Source organism: Micropterus salmoides, unplaced genomic scaffold (genome assembly GCF_014851395.1).
Source record: "Micropterus salmoides isolate LMB-PRFRI ecotype aquatic unplaced genomic scaffold, ASM1485139v1 Ms_hic_scaffold_11, whole genome shotgun sequence".
Classification (NCBI taxonomy): Eukaryota; Metazoa; Chordata; class Actinopteri; order Centrarchiformes; family Centrarchidae; genus Micropterus; species Micropterus salmoides.
The window spans coordinates 13,077,172-13,093,301 of NW_024040152.1; the positions used below are offsets into that span (position 1 = coordinate 13,077,172).

Consider the following 16,130-nt stretch of genomic DNA (forward strand, 5'->3'; position numbering starts at 1 on the left):
CGTCGGTGCGGCCGCTGATGCTAGCAGTGGGTCCCAGGTGCCGAGGCTTGCCTTGCGTGACAGCCGACGGTGGAGACTTTTGAGAGTGAAACAGCTACAATGTTCACATGAGCCGGGTGTGTCCAGCACCGCTCGGGCATGCTGCAGGCCTAGACAGGCCACACATATTAGGTGAGTATCCATAGCCGATATCTTAGCCCTGCATACGCAATCCCGTGGTAGGGGTTTTATCGCTGGCGCGGGGCAAGCAGCGGTGTAGCTGGTGTGCTATCTGCCGGTATGTTAAGATTCGAGAGCACCATGGTAAGCGACTTATAGTCAAAGCAGAAATTAGCAACAATTAGCTGCTAGTGTGGAGGCTAGCTGGTTGCTAACTAATGTGACAGCAGACTTAGCTAACAATAGTGAGGTGGCTAGCTGGGCTAAGGTGCTTGGTGTTACTTTGGCAACAGAGTAACAAAGTAGCTACAGTTAGTTGTATGGAGGCAGCAACAACAGCGTAAAAGACTTCTCACTGAAAATCCTGGATTTCTATGGCGAAGAAATCAGGATTCCGTACACGACACAGAACAATTAGTGCCCGGCGATCGAATGGTTAGCTCAGTCTATGGACAGTTAACCCAATGTTCCCTTTAGAAGTCGCGTTGAGAGATGTAGCTTTCTGAGTGAAAAGCAAGAAGAGGTTTTTGAATGAGCTTATGACGCCGCATCATCCCTCTTATTGGGGGAGGACCTCACTCCTCCTAATGCAGTCGTCACAACTGCCAGCCAGTAGTGGCTGGCGTGTTGGCCTTCTGAGGACTACGCAAAGGGGCGTACCCCATAGTGAGATACCGTGCGAATGTTTGAAAGAGAACATGATTCCACTAAATGTCCTCTGCCTGAAGATACTAAAAAAGCATCTGTAGGTTGATGGATGCGGAACATACACACTGCCACACATGCTTTATTATGAGCATGTGAAACAGTTCATAATCAATTTGTTAAAGAGGGGGTCGGGATTTAACCGAACATGGGATTAGTCTCACAACCATCTAAGTGAGAGTCCTGCACCTTACCAACTGAGCTAAACGAACACAGTCATAAATAAATACTTAATAACTGAAAGAATCACAATCATAAATATTGAGTTATGAAATGTATGTAACAAAGCTACTTTTTTTGCCTAGAATGAGAAGAACATATGTATGAGAACACTTCAGAGGTATATGAGAACATATAAACTTATTTAGTGAAAAGGCCTAAATGTATTTTGAAGGGAGACGCACAAAGAGGTTTTGTTTCTGTAGAAATCAGTTTAACTCTGTTTGGATCAAAACAGCAACTCTCTAATTTCTATTTATATATATCTATATTTTCTATTTCTCTAATAAATCAGTTGTTTACATTTTTGTCCTGCAGATGATCAGAAAACAAAAATGTTTTCACCTGCACCAAGAAAAGAAGAGACACCAATGTTGTTGTTTTGTTTTAGAATTCATACTGTTTCTTCTGTGTTTGGGTTATGTTTCTTTTAGATAAATAATTTACAACACAGCAAAACGTAACAGTAACAGAATTACAGTGTATTTCAAAGTCTTGTTGACAGACATATAAATGTGCTTAAAGTTGAATTAAGTGACTTTTTGGACACTTGTAGGCAGCACAACATAATGACACATAGCAGCCCTGATATATTATCACATTATTGTTTTTTATAGCTAATGTGTTAGCAAACATTTGCCATTTATCCATATGTACAGTATAACAGTAGCATTTCTGCTGCATTTCTGGCCACTAAATATTCCTTCTCTAGCAGGTAGCATATGCATTGGGTTTATCATAGTAAATATCTGCCGTAAACAGTGTTTGTGAGAGTGAAATGTCTTCAAACCCAAAATAAAGAGTGTAAACACAGTAAAAAGCTCCAGTAAGCTGTAGTCCTTTTACATTTAAAACATAATATATTTAGTTGAAAGTGGTTATTTTCCTTGCACCATTTCTGGTGTGTTTGCATTATTTTTGTACTTTTTGCATTTCTACAGAGTATTTCTAATTTTTGCTTTTATTTTGCTGTTCTTTATTGTGTCCAGCCTCAACTTTGTAAATTAATGGAAGAATATTGGGTTGGGATAAGACATTATGCTAATTAACAATATACATCAATATATTTTGAAAACTGCGACACAAAATGTTAATTCTTTCTCTGTCATGTGATTTTACAGCAACTGAATATGTAACAGTCTTTAAATATAAAGCTGATGATACACAGAGCAACTTTTAAAGCAATCATTCAAGGCAACGTTGCCGTCAATGGTAATGAGTAAAGATTGCTACCGTAATCCCCTTCCCCCACCACTCTGCCGCCCCGCACCGCCGATATCCGTGCCTTTTTGTGGTCTAACTTCTGGCAGTCTGGTGGATAAAAGACATGGAGCAAAGTGGTATTGAAGTAATTTACTGAGCAGGATATTGTCCTGTATATTTTACTCTCAGGAATTAAGCAACAGTTTTAGGCACAATCAGACTTTTTATCTTAAGTTAAATATTATCTTTAAAATTATTAATTTTATAGGAGTGCATAAAGCAAAGTTAATGTCCATATAATTTGTGAAGAGTTTTTAAATAGAACCACCCAGTGTGGTATTTTGTTTTTTGGGTTATATAATTCTCTGATTTCCTAATTGCATGTGTCTATCCTGGTTCATTCGAAACAGCTTTGTTTTGAAAAGTGCAAAATATATTGTCATCGTGTAAACATTGTTGTTGAGAGCAAGCCCCTGTACACTCAGCTGCACGGGGCGCCGCACTGAGTAGCAGCCCTGTCACTCTGACATCTCTCCATGTGTTGTTGCATGTGTGTGTATTTCAGACCTGTGCATACTAATAACAATAATAACACCAGAGTGAGAATATTGAATTTCCCCTTGTGTGATGAATAAAGTATGTCTTCTTCTTCTTCTGCATGTTAGTATGCTGATTAACATTTAGCTCAAAGCACTGCTATGCCTACATACAACAGAGCTGCATCACAGAGCTACTAGCATGGCTTTAGAGTCTAGTCCCTAATACCTCTCACATTATCAACTAAGTCAACAAACTGTGTGTAATAGTAAATAAGAAGCATCATTTCTGGTTTTCCGAACATGCAGTTTGAAGAGCCACGATAACAAAGGGTTGATGAAGGTAATAATTAAGCATGTCAAGCCTGTGGACGTCTTGATGACGTTTCATTTATTGCAGATAATCTTAGCTTTTATTCTATTGTTGCACAAACACAGACAGCAGAAGGTCAGATAACATTAGAAGAGGTCCAACCAAATCATGAACTATACGTTTCTCAGGTCAACCATACTTGTGTTCCTCTCCTCAGGTAAGATATGTATTAAAAGTTCTTTATCAATAGAACTACAGGTTGTGAAATGTTAACTATGTTCATATTTCAGTAGGTCTGTGCTATGGAGCCGGTGTACTCACTGTTGACTCCCTCCGTGGAGCAGCAGGGGAGAGCGTGACCTTTAAAACATCTGTAAAACCAACAGCTGAACCGTTTCTGGCATTAACTTGGAGCTTCAATGGGACCACCAATGTAATAACCTCAACCAGTGTAGATGTAGTCGGACAAGGCTATGAGAGCAGGATCGTCCTAGAAAAGTCTACTGGATCTCTGGTGCTTATGAACCTGACTGAAAAAGACAGCGGAGAATATGAACTACTCATCATCCCATATGAGCGGAGCAGATTCAAGGAACTGTCAAACTGGAGGTGCTGAGTGAGTAAGATAGATTTATCTGACACTGTTTTTAATGTTAGGAAGGAACTGAAAACAATGCTTTGTAGTATCAACATATTTATTTTACTGTAATACTGCACTGCTAAGATGTCTGTTTTAAGAATGCACAATGAATGTTGCTTAGGTGTGGTGTCAACAAGTCTCTTGTGTTTGTATACATTTTTTGTGCACAGCCAAAGTGTCAAGACCCACTATGGCCTGCCCCACAGAAAACGTAATAGAAGGTAAAACCTCTGTGAACCTAACCTGCAATGCTGACGGCTTGAGTGTGGATGAAAGACGGCCGACCTTTGGTTTCTGGAGAGAGATTCAGCTTTTACGACAGCAACAGAGTGTTGTCTATCAGCCCTGTCGACAGGAGAGACACTGGAGAGATTCTTTGTAATGTCAGCAATGATTTCAGTTTTGATACAGCTAACTGCAGACTGAAAGTCTATTGTGAGTATTTTCAATTACACATTTCCTGATTTTGAATATTCGCTTATCATTACTTAAGTGCATAGAAAAGGCTAACTACTTCAGTCTCATCATAATTGTTATCTTCCTAATAATCTCCTTCCTCAAACGTTCAGATGGACCTGACAAACCAACAATCATTCAGAGGCCAATAGGAGCAGAACTTGAAGAGAGTGTCACTCTTAGCTGCTCTGCTGACTCCCTACCAAAGGCAACTTTCTTCTGGACGTTCAAACACATGAAGATGTACGGGCCCCTGCACTACATCCATGAGATGGAAGAGATGCACCTGGGGAGCTACACCTGTACCGCCCAAAATGCTGTCACTGGTTTAGAAACCTCTGCGCTCCACACACTGCGTGGTAATTGAGCTCTATCTCACAGCTCTCTAAATTGTCAGTACTGATGTGTGATTGCAAATGGAAAAGTAATGTTTTTTTTTTCTTCTGCTCCAGACTCATCTACTCCCATCATTGGTTCTATGTCTATGATGGTTTGCACCGTCCTGACGTTGATGGAGCTAATTTTAGTCTAAAGACTAAGAATAAGTGTGTGTGTTTTAGATCATTCTCTGAGTTCAGCATTGTTGATAAATGTTATGTTCATGTAAAATAAAGCTGTGAATGATAAACGACAAAACTGTTGTTCTTCATATTTGCTTTTGTTCCTGCAGTATGTTCTTCTGAAATATACAGCTGTGACATTCATTGTTGTATTTAATGACTAATAACTGTCTCAGTTTTTCTTCTTCTTCTTTTGTTTTGAGATAACTGAAGCCTACGTAACATTCCAAAAATCAGGAACATCCTGTCTCAAAATTATGCGGAAAAATTAGTCGACGCATTTGTCACTTCTAGGTTGGATTACTGCAATTCTTTATTATCAGTGTGTTCGAATAAGTCCAAGACTCATTAAGACTCTTCAGCTCATCCAGAATGTTGCGCCACGTGTAATGACAAGAACCAGGAAAAGAGATCATATTTCTCCTGTATTAGAATCGCTGCACTGGCTTCCTGTAAAATCTAGAATATAATTTAAAATCCTTCTGCTCACCTACAAAGCTCTTAATCGTCAGGCACCAATTCAATTCAATTCAAATTAGCTTTATTGGCATGAATGTAATAAAAATGATGCCAAAGCATCATATATACAACATAAGAACAATCAGCCCCACACATTTAACAAGTAATTAAAGTAAAGTAAATATATATTATATATAAAGTAATCAAAGCGTATGTGTGTTTAAAAAAAGAAAAAAAAAGAAATATTAAAAATTTAAATAAAATAAATAAATAAAACTGTAAGCGTGTGTTAAAAAATATATATTAAAATAAAATAAATAAATAAAACAGTAAGCGTGTGTGTGTTAAAAATATATATATATATTAAAATAAAATAAATAAATAAAACGGTAAGTGTGTGTGTGTGTCTGTGTTAAAAAATAAATATATATAAAAATAAAATAAATAAATAAATGAAACAGTAATGTGTGTGTATATATTAATAGACAATTTTTTTTTTAAAGAATTAATTGATTAAAAAAAAAAAGAAACCAGTATCAAATGTAAAAACAAAACAATTACTAAAATATCAAATGATCAAAATAATAATTTGAAAATCTGTACAATTATTTGTTAGTCTGAGGTTCCACTGGTTGTCCTCACTTCATGGCATGAGGAGACATATTTTGCAGCAATTATTTCGCATTTGGGTACTTCTCCCAGTAAACAGGGGAGTTTCTTTGTGTCTGATATGAATTCGAATTTGGGGTATATTTGGGAAATAAAAAAGTGTTTTTGTCTTAGTGTTTTATATTTAGGGCATGAGGTTAGAACGTGCAGCTCTGTCTCTACCTGTCCCCTGTCACAAGCAGAGTCTCTCCTTTGTGGTAGCCAGCTCTGTCTGTGGCGACCCTTTTCTATGGCCAGGCTGTGTTCACTCAGTCTGTTTGTTGTCAACATTTTTCTTAATTTGGGACATTTTATTGTACTCAGGTAATTTGCCAGTGTGAATTCTCTTTTTAGGGTCAGATAACATTGTAATTTACTTTGTGTTTTGGTCGTTTCTTTCCAGTATTCAATACATTTTCCTTTCTGCTTGCTGATAATTTGGTTTGGTCTGCTTGAGTTGGTGTTGCTGTCTTGAGGCTGTTGGGGACTTGTTACTGCAGAGAGCCTCAGGACCTCTGGTTTCAGCTCCTGGTATGTTAGGGCTTTGTGGTGATGTCTGGGGGCTAACTGATTTTAAGTGATTGTAAAATTTAAGTGATCTTTTCTGTATTTTTAGTAGGAGGGCGTATTGGCCGAGCTCTGCTCTGCACAGGTTATTTGGTGTCTTTCTCTACACCTGCAGGTTGCTCTTACAGAACTCAGTATGGAAAGATTCTATGATTGATTTCATTATTAAGTTTTGGCCCCCAGATTTTGCTACCATATAGAATTATTGGTTCTAGTACAAATTGGAAAATTTCAATTGGAATATATATTATAATGTGTCTTTTTATTGTATAGAAAGCTCTCCTAGCTTTGTCCCTCAGATCTTTCACAGCCATGTTGAAGTTCCCTGTGTATGTAATGTTGAGGCCAAGGTAAGTGTAGTTTTTTGTGTGTTGTAATTTAGTGGTGTCTAAATAGAAATTGTGTGTAACCTGATTTCTGTATTGTTTCTGAAAGATCATTATCTTAGTCTTTGCTGTGTTTACTGTCAGGTCTGACAGAATCTCTGCAGGAGATTAAGGTGCTGCTGCAAACCTTCTTTAGTAGGTGAGAGCAACACTAAGTCATCTGCATACAGCAGACCTCTCATCTCTGTGTCGTTCAGGAGGAGGCCAGGTGCCATGGAACTCTCTAATTGGTTTGCTATACTTTTTGTATACATGTTCTTAATCAAATCATATGTTTTTCCTCCAATGCCACTTTCAAGTAGCCTATAGAAAAGAACCTCGTGCCAGATGGAATCAAAGGCTTTTTTGGAAGTCAACAGACATATACCTTTCTTTTCTTAATGTTTTGATCAATTAGAGTCTGGAGGGTAAATATATGGTCTGTTGTGCGACAATTTGGCATTTATGCAGAATATTGTGGTTATCAACAAAGTTGACAAGTCGTTTATTAATGATGTTGCAGAATATTTTTCCCAGGTTACTGGATACACATATTCCTCTGTAGTTATTTGGGTCATATTTATCTCCGGATTTATGAATTGGGGTTATTAAACCTTTGTTCCAGATGTCTGGAAAAGTTCCAGTTGCTAGAATAGTATTGAATAGTTTTAGTATAGCCAATCTGATTTTATGGTTTGAGTATTTGATCATTTCGTTGAGGATTCCATCAATACCGCAAGCCTTTTTTCCTTTCAGGGACTGTATGACTTCTGTTAATTCTTGTTCTGTTACAGGGTAATCTAGAGGGTTTTGGTTGTTTTTTATCACCGCCTCCAGAGTTTTTCATTTCGTGAATATCTTGTACTGATCATCATTTTTTGTAATATTACTGTAAAGTGATTAATCCAAGTATTTCCATCTTGGATTGCCAAATCATCCTGCTGGGTTCCCCTTCGAGGGAACTCGAACTGCGTCGGTTACGACACTATGGGAACGCCTCTAGGCGAAGCAGGTCTGAACGTGAATGAAATCACTCCAATCCTATTGGCTTGTTGCTAGAATGGTAAGGTGTGACGGAATAACCGGAGGAGTATAAAGCACACCTGTACACACTCATCATTAGCTTTTTTCTATTCAGCTTCTATTTCAGCTTTTATTTTCTATTCTCCCCTCGACTTGCGTCCTCCCTGGAGGAGCCGGCGTTACCCTCCAGCCATGTCGCACCACATCTACGCTCGTGGGGAAGGCGTACATGGCAGCGGGCCAGGCAGGTGCGAGCTTGCTCACCATGGCGGTGCTTCAAGCCTACCAAGCCGACCTGCTACAGCAGATGGTTCAGAGGGGGGGTCCCTCTGAGGAAGATCTGGTGGAGCTTCGCAGAACCCCGGAGCGTTAGACGCAGGGCGAAGCGTTCCGCCAGTACCTCCCTCGCCGGTCTGGACCCAAGGCAGCTGAGGCTGCCAGGCGTAGGTCCCTTCCCTCTACGAGCTCCTATGGAGAGGAGAGGAAGCAGAGTGTCGCTTCTCGGGGGCCCCCCCAAGGAGCTGGGGCAGCGAGACGGCGCTCTCACCCTCAGCCTTCTGAGAGACGCGATCTTAGGACCGTCATCCAGTCCCAACTAGAGCTCAGGGAAGACCGGAAGACCGGGGTAGGGGAGTCTTTCTCCGGCTCTCCCCTGTCGTTATGGGGCTTCAGGGGTCCACCAGAAGATCACACGAGACACCAACCACCAGCCCCGAGGGGTTGGTTCCGTTGGCAGACTTTGCAGAGGCTTGGCGGAGCCTGACGAACATTTCTCCGTGGGTCCTGCGCACTGCCATACATGGGTTTCAACTACAGTTCAAAACCCGCCCTCCAAAATTCAACGGGGTGGTTTGGACTGTGGTCCGCCCGGAGCAAGGTCCGGTGTTGGGACAGAAAAGTTCGTACTCTGCTGAGGAAAGGGGCCGTGGAACGTGTCTCCCCCCCCAGACAGAGACGCTGGTTCTACAGCCGATACTTCATAGTCCCCAAGAAGGACGGAGGGCTGCGCCCTATTTTGGATCTGCGGGTTCTAACCGGTCTCTGAGGAGATTCAGGTTCAAGATGCTCATCATCCCCGCCATCGTGACACACATCCAATCTGAGGATTGGTTCGTCACGATAGATCTAAAGGACGCCTATTTCCACGTCTCCATCCGTCCTTCTCACAGGAAGTTCCTGAGGTTCGCCTTCGGGGGTGTGGCTTACCAGTATCGGGTTCTTCCATTCGGCCTGGCACTTCCCCTCGCACATTCACCAAGTGTATGGATGCAGCACTGGCCCCGCTGAGGCTCCAGGGCATCCGGATTTCAACTGCATCGACGACTGGCTCATCCTAGCCCAGTCTCAAGAGTTGGCGGTTCTGGCTCATCTGCGGCATTTAGGGCTGAGGCTTAACGCAAAGAAGAGTGTGCTGGAACCCACCCAACGGACTACGTTCCTAGGGGTAGTATGGGATTTGACAACGATGCGGGCACAATTGTCTCTGGCACGTGTCGACACCATATTGGCTGCCGTGAAAGGAGTGAAGTTAGGCCACGCCATCACTATAAAACACTTTTAACGAGTGTTGGGTCTCCTGGCGCTGCGTCCAGCGTAATACCGTCTGGACTGCTGCACATGAGACCCCTGCAGTGGTAGCTAAGGAACAAGGGTTTTTCCCAGAGGGGAAATCCTCTCCGTGTCACGGTCGTGGTGTGGAGGCAGGTTGGAGGACCCAAACGCAGGACACAGAGCAGGGCGGGAGCAACACAGGTGACAGACATGAGACTAACGAGGCAGAGAGAGAGAGCAGAGGAAAACAGAGAGACTTGACATGACAAGCAGACTATATAGCACATACTGGACACTAGACAGGACAGAACCCAAAACTCAACATACTAAGGCAGATACTAAACTCAAAAGTGCAACACAAAGGATGGCCAACCGGCAGAGCGTGACAGTACCCCCCCACCGACGAGCGTCTCCAGACGGTCAACAAAACCCAAAACAGCACAAAATCAAGGCACAAGCCGGGAGGACAGGAGGAGGGCAAGTCGAGCCAGGGTGGGCGGAGGGAGGACAGGAGGAGGGCCAGACCAGGAACTCTCAGGTGGGTGGCCAGAGGGCAAGGCAAGGGGGTGACAGAGTTCGGGAGGTCGCACAAGCAGGTCAAGGGGAAAAAACAGTCCGGGGGAACCACCCAACAGACCAAAGGGATCACGGAGTTCAGGAGGTCGTCCCGGGGGACGACCCGACAGGCCGAGCAAATCAGGGGGAAAACACAGTTCAGGAGGCCATCCCGGGTGGCCAGAGGTGAACAAAAGTTCAGGAGGCAGACCCGGAGGTCGACCGAGTAGACCAGGAGGGCAAAACAGTTCTGGTGGGCGTCCCGTGGGACGACCCATGAGGCCGGGCAGAACAGGGGGGCCACAGAGTTCGGGAGGCTGCACCGGAGGTCGACCCAACAGGCCGGGCAGAACAAGGGGGCCACAGAGTTCAAGGGGTTGGCAGGACGGCCAACAGTGAGGCAGCAAACCCACTGGGGGCCGAGCAGGAGGCCGACGGCAAGACCTCTTCGGAGGTCGGCACCCAAAGCTTGGGTGCTCTGGAGGCACAGCTGGGCTGAGGACCACCGGCGAGACAGCTGGGCTGAGGACCATGGACCGGACACGAGGAGCTGGAGTCGGCCTGACCACCGACTGGACAGCTGGGCTGGGGACCATGGACCGGACACGAGGAGCTGGAGTCGGCCTGACCACCGACTGGACAGCTGGGCTGGGGACCATGGACCGGACACGAGGAGCTGGAGTCGGCCTGACCACCGACTGGACAGCAGGGCTGGGGACCATGGACCCGACACGAGGAGCTGGAGTCGGTCTGACCACCGACTGGACAGCAGGGCTGGGGACCATGGACCGGGCACGAGGAGCTGGAGTCGGTCTGACAACCGACTGGACAGCTGGGCTGGAGGCCATGGACCGGACATGAGGAGCTGGAGTCAGCCTGACCACCGACTGGACAGCTGGGCTGGAGGCCAAGGACTGGACAGCTGGGCTGGAGGCCATGGCCCGGACACGAGGAGCTGGAGTCGGTCTGACCACCAACGGAGCTGGTGTTGGTCGGACCACCGACGAGGGAACAGGAGTCGGCTGGGCCATCAACGGAGCTGGTGTTGGTCGGGTCACCGACGAGGGAACAGGAGTCGGCTGGGCCACCAACGGAGCTGGTGCCGGTCGGACCACCGACGAGGGAACAGGAGTCGGCTGGGCCATCAACGGAGCTGGTGTTGGTCAGACCACCGACGAGGGAACAGGAGTCAGCTGGGCCACCAACGGAGCTGGTGCCGGTCGGTCCACCGACGGAGCACTAGGAACAGGAATCGGCTGGACCACCAACGGAGCTGGTGCTGGTCGGGCCACCGACGAGGGAACAGGAGTCGGCTGGGCCATCAACGGAGATGGTGTTGGTCGGACCACCGACGAGGGAACAGGAGTCGGCTGGGCCACCAACAGAGCTGGTGTTGGTCGGACCAACGACGAGGGAACAGGAGTCGGCTGGGCCACCAACGGAGCTGGTGTTGATCGGACCACCGACGAGGGAACAGGAGTCAGCTGGGCCACCGGCGAAGCAGGTGCCGGTCGGACCACCGACGGAGCACGAGGAACAGGAATTGGCTGGACCACTAACGGAGCTGGAGTTAGTGGGGCCACTGACGAGGGACCAGGAGTCGATTGGACCACCGGCGGAGCTGGTGCCGGTCGGTCCACCGACGGAGCACTAGGAACAGGAATCGGCTGGGCCATCAATGGAGCTGGTGTTGGTCGGTCACCGACGAGGGAACAGGAGTCGGCTGGGCCACCAACGGAGCTGGTGCCGGTCGGTCCACCGACGAGGGAACAGGAATCGGCTGGACCACCAACGGAGCTGGTGCTGGTCGGGCCACCGACGAGGGAACAGGAGTCGGCTGGGCCATCAACGGAGATGGTGTTGGTCGGACCACCGACGAGGGAACAGGAGTCGGCTGGGCCACCAACGGAGCTGGTGTTGGTCGGACCAACGACGAGGGAACAGGAGTCGGCTGGGCCACCAACGGAGCTGGTGTTGGTCGGACCACCGACGAGGGAACAGGAGTCAGCTGGGCCACCGGCGAAGCAGGTGCCGGTCGGACCACCGACGGAGCACGAGGAACAGGAATTGGCTGGACCACTAACAGAGCTGGAGTTAGTGGGGCCACTGACGAGGGACCAGGAGTCGATTGGACCACCGGCGGAGCTGGTGCCGGTCGGTCCACCGACGGAGCACTAGGAACAGGAATCGGCTGGGCCATCAATGGAGCTGGTGTTGGTCGGACCACCGACGAGGGAACAGGAGTCGGCTGGGCCACCAACGGAGCTGGTGTTGGTCGGACCACCGACGAGGGAACAGGAGTCAGCTTGGCCACCGGCGAAGCAGGTGCCGGTCGGACCACCGACGGAGCACGAGGAACAGGAATTGGCTGGACCACCAACGGAGCTGGAGTTAGTGGGGCCACTGACGAGGGACCAGGAGTCGATTGGACTGTATTTATGGGAAGTGCCATATACGCTGTAAATATGAAAACAAGAGAAATAATGAGACTCTTTGCCTTCAAGCACCAAAGAAAAAGAGATAACATGTGCAACGTCTGCATAAGCACAAATGTCACTAAATGCTCTACACAGTTAATGAAAAATGTATAAATCTGAACGAACAATTGCAAATACAATATCTCCAACATGAGAGTCACATTCATTGCATTCTTTCTTTGGTCAAACTGGTAAAACAATTCAAAAATTCCATTGGTTGCCAAGTGACACTTAAAGAAAAAGCTATGTTCAGGTTGAACAGTTGAAAGAAGAGTGGACAGAGGTTAATGGTAAACAAGAGATCCCTAAATGTGTAAATTCATTTGAAAGGCAAAACCGAAACCCCTTAAAACCTTTGTAAGGGGTACATAATTTTCCCCTTCTGTACACCTTAATTAGATTAATGTAATATGTATTCTCTATTATGACTCTTTACACATCAAATCTGCATAGCAACACCAGCCCATTTCATGGGAAAGTAGACAAATAAACACAAATACACCAATCACAGACTGGGTATTTCTTTTGTCATTGGTCACTTCCAGACCGGTCAGCTATAAAGTGGCCGGTTCATAACTCCATAGTATAGCAGTTAAAAATTCCTAAAAGGTGTGGTTGTGTTGCTCTAGTGAAATACAAAATAGTACAAACCTAAGTGACTAGAAACTAAGATGCGACTTACTTAGATGTGAAGAAATTGCCGTTGCAGAAGAAATCATAGTCATATTGTCATCTGGAAAGCAGCTTTTCATGTCAGCTACAGTTTGCCCCTGAATGTTCACCTTCATTGAAAAGTAAAGGCCTATTAAGGTATAAATTAAGGGGGTAGTTTTCATGCTTTTTAACAGGTTTTAACCCTTACAACCCTTTTAAAAAGAGCATATAATCTAGTGAATGTACCTTAATATATACATCCCATTCATTTACAAATTAATTATTCCCTTAAAATCTCTTTAAATATACCTTCATTTAATCATTATTAACAGGTAAACTACAGGTAAAGAATTAATTTATTCGGTGTCATAGTGATTAAGGTGTGGTGTTTCAATGCAGGTGAAATCAACTGTGTGAAAAACTCACAGGGAGTTTGAGCTTTACTCATGAGTAACTTATGGGGGAAGGGAAATTTGGCCAAACACTCAGATTCACTCACAGATTCATTAGCTCAGGTTGGAAGAGGTTGGTTCATTCTCTTTATCTCATTTATTTTGAACCTATCATCGTTTTAAAAAAAGAGAGAACATGTAAAATATAACTTGCAGGTTTGTATAACAAAAGAGCAAAAAAGTTAGCCCTGGTTTCACTTTTTTGAATGACTTCCCTGTTGGCATGAGGCCTTTCACAGAAATATGCTGACAGTGTAAGCTCCTCATTGTAACACCATAAACCATAAACTTTCCTGAATTACTCCTGATCATCACTTGCGGGAAAAGATTTTGATATTTCTTACAGGCCACAGTTTCCACATGACTGTTGGATAGACTTAATAAGACTTAATGCATTTATTGTACCTGTAGATATCCATCAAATAATTATGTTTGACTATCAACTATTGCTTCTTCTTCTGTTTCATGTGGAACTGAATCTCTAGTTATAGTTTACTTTTGCAAACCAGTGTTTTGGATCATTATGCCTATAGATCTCCACTTTGTGAGATCCTGAACTTTATCAGTATGGAATTAAATTACAAAGGTGTATATCTCTATTAAGATTTAAGCTGTTCCTTTGGAATAAAAGATTCAAGTTCATTATTGTAATGACAAATCAACAAGCTCCAGTGATGTAGTATCAATATAGTATCCATGTCCTGCAAAATACCACTTAGTTAAAGTTAAAGTTAAATTAGATATTGTCTTCTGACTCTAGTCACTGGAATAATTGTCACGAACTGGTTGATGATTAAACACTGACGAAGTGCTTTGACTAGGTAAACTCAAGTCCAAATTAGTCCTCTATAACAGGAACTGAGAGGAGGTGCAGGCTTCTCTACTGCAGTGGTTCTCAATCTAGCTTATTTCTGTCGCCCGTATAAAAATTAACTCCACTTTTGCTGGGATGGTGGGCGCATGAACTGTTTTTTTGCTTCTGAGGGGCATGACAGAAACATTTTGAGAACCAGTGCTCTAACCACGTCAGCTGTTTGTGGCTTCCACTCTAACCTGAACAGCATATCCACTGCGGTCACTTCTTGTGAACCTGAGAATAAAGTTGTGTGCCATTAGCATAAGGTTGAGGAGCTGGACTCTTCATCCGCTGCAAGTGGACATCATAGGAAGGGGGGAGAAGATGCTGCAGGAGGATTGTTGTTCACGTTGACCTGAGCGTATTCTGATGTCTTATTCTGTAATCCCAGCTGGACTGTCCCACCATCTTTGTTATGAAACCTGATATCTGCATAGTTCAGCTCCTAGAAACAAAAATGAGGGGAGTGAGAATGTGTTATGTTATGTATTATCTGACATTAGATAAAATATCAACAAATATCAGATTAATATTGCCAAAACAAGAATAGCCTTAAACAAGAGAGGCTATATCATATATGTTATGTTTTAGACACATATACACTTCAACTCCACTGGGTCAAGTGAATATCCTCTTCCTGGTTCAAAGTCTGATGTTGAGCACTGTGGTAAACACAGGTCCTGGATGAGTGCAAGAGGAATCCTCTTTCAATCAATCTAATCAAACCTGATCGTAAACTGGCCATTCTTATATTAAAGCACACTTTACAAATAATCTTTTCTCAGCATCTTGTATTTTCATTAGCTCATGCGATGTTGTATTTTGTGCAGATTCACATGCTACTTACTACTGTATTATTCTTGAGTATTACCCATTTCTTACTACTATTACAACTTCTACTGTTTATAATGAAGAAAGTTAGTGCAAACTGCTGAATTGTTTGGCATTTAATAATTTTAACACTGAACAAAGGCATAATTTGTACTGTATCACATTGTGCTCTATATGTAATAAAATCATTAATTAAATATATGCTGATTTATTTATCCCTTTGGATCCTCGAGTTATTGTTTACTCATGTATATAAAACATAACTCCAAAGATGATAAATCAGTCATTACTTGAAATTACATGTATTCAAATGCAAACATACATGTAAGTGGTTATATGCAATTTGCAATGGAACATGGGCATAAATTTTGAACTGAGAATCATGTAGGCATTCCCAGATTAACTGAGTAGCTTGATTTCTCTGAGTCATCTGGTTTCTCAATTGTACACACTGATGACTTTTACCTGACTTCCTGAGAATGCTGTGTTGTTCTCGCCTTTAGCTCCTTCAAAACACAAGAAATAATAAACACTTAGATGAATTCAATCAAGGGAGTAAATGATACTGTATAATAATACACACATACTTGCATTACACTTACCAGTTCTGGTGGCAGTGTTTCTACTATTGGATGTTTTTGTCTGTTTTCTGATTAGAGAGATAATGAGTCATTAGTTTCTAAATTAGATATTAGACAGGTATTATCAGACTTTTTGAAACATATTAATAATAATAATGATGATAACAACATTATGTGTACTTAGTAACCAGGTAAGCACTTTACGTAAGCTGCTTTTGATTACGTCAAGTCAATTTTGATGATCATAATTGTGTGTTGTTGGGAGAAACAGTAAAAATATTATGCAATTTCAGAAGCTAAAAAAACCCTCTCTTTTACAC

The 16,130-nt window shown here is 43.7% G+C and overlaps 2 protein-coding genes across 2 annotated transcripts in view; one reads left to right on the plus strand and one right to left on the minus strand.

Moving 5' to 3' along the window:
- Nucleotides 1-16,130, minus strand: part of LOC119897360 (carcinoembryonic antigen-related cell adhesion molecule 5-like) — a 138,723-nt gene that overhangs the window by 50,694 nt on the left and 71,899 nt on the right.
- LOC119897365 (carcinoembryonic antigen-related cell adhesion molecule 20-like) lies at nt 3,710-4,856 on the plus strand. The gene is made up of 4 exons (XM_038711011.1): nt 3,710-3,751; nt 3,946-4,210; nt 4,345-4,590; nt 4,684-4,856. Exons 2-4 carry the CDS (start codon nt 4,045-4,047, stop codon nt 4,761-4,763), a joined length of 492 nt encoding a protein of 163 aa, XP_038566939.1. The 5' UTR covers nt 3,710-3,751; nt 3,946-4,044; the 3' UTR covers nt 4,764-4,856.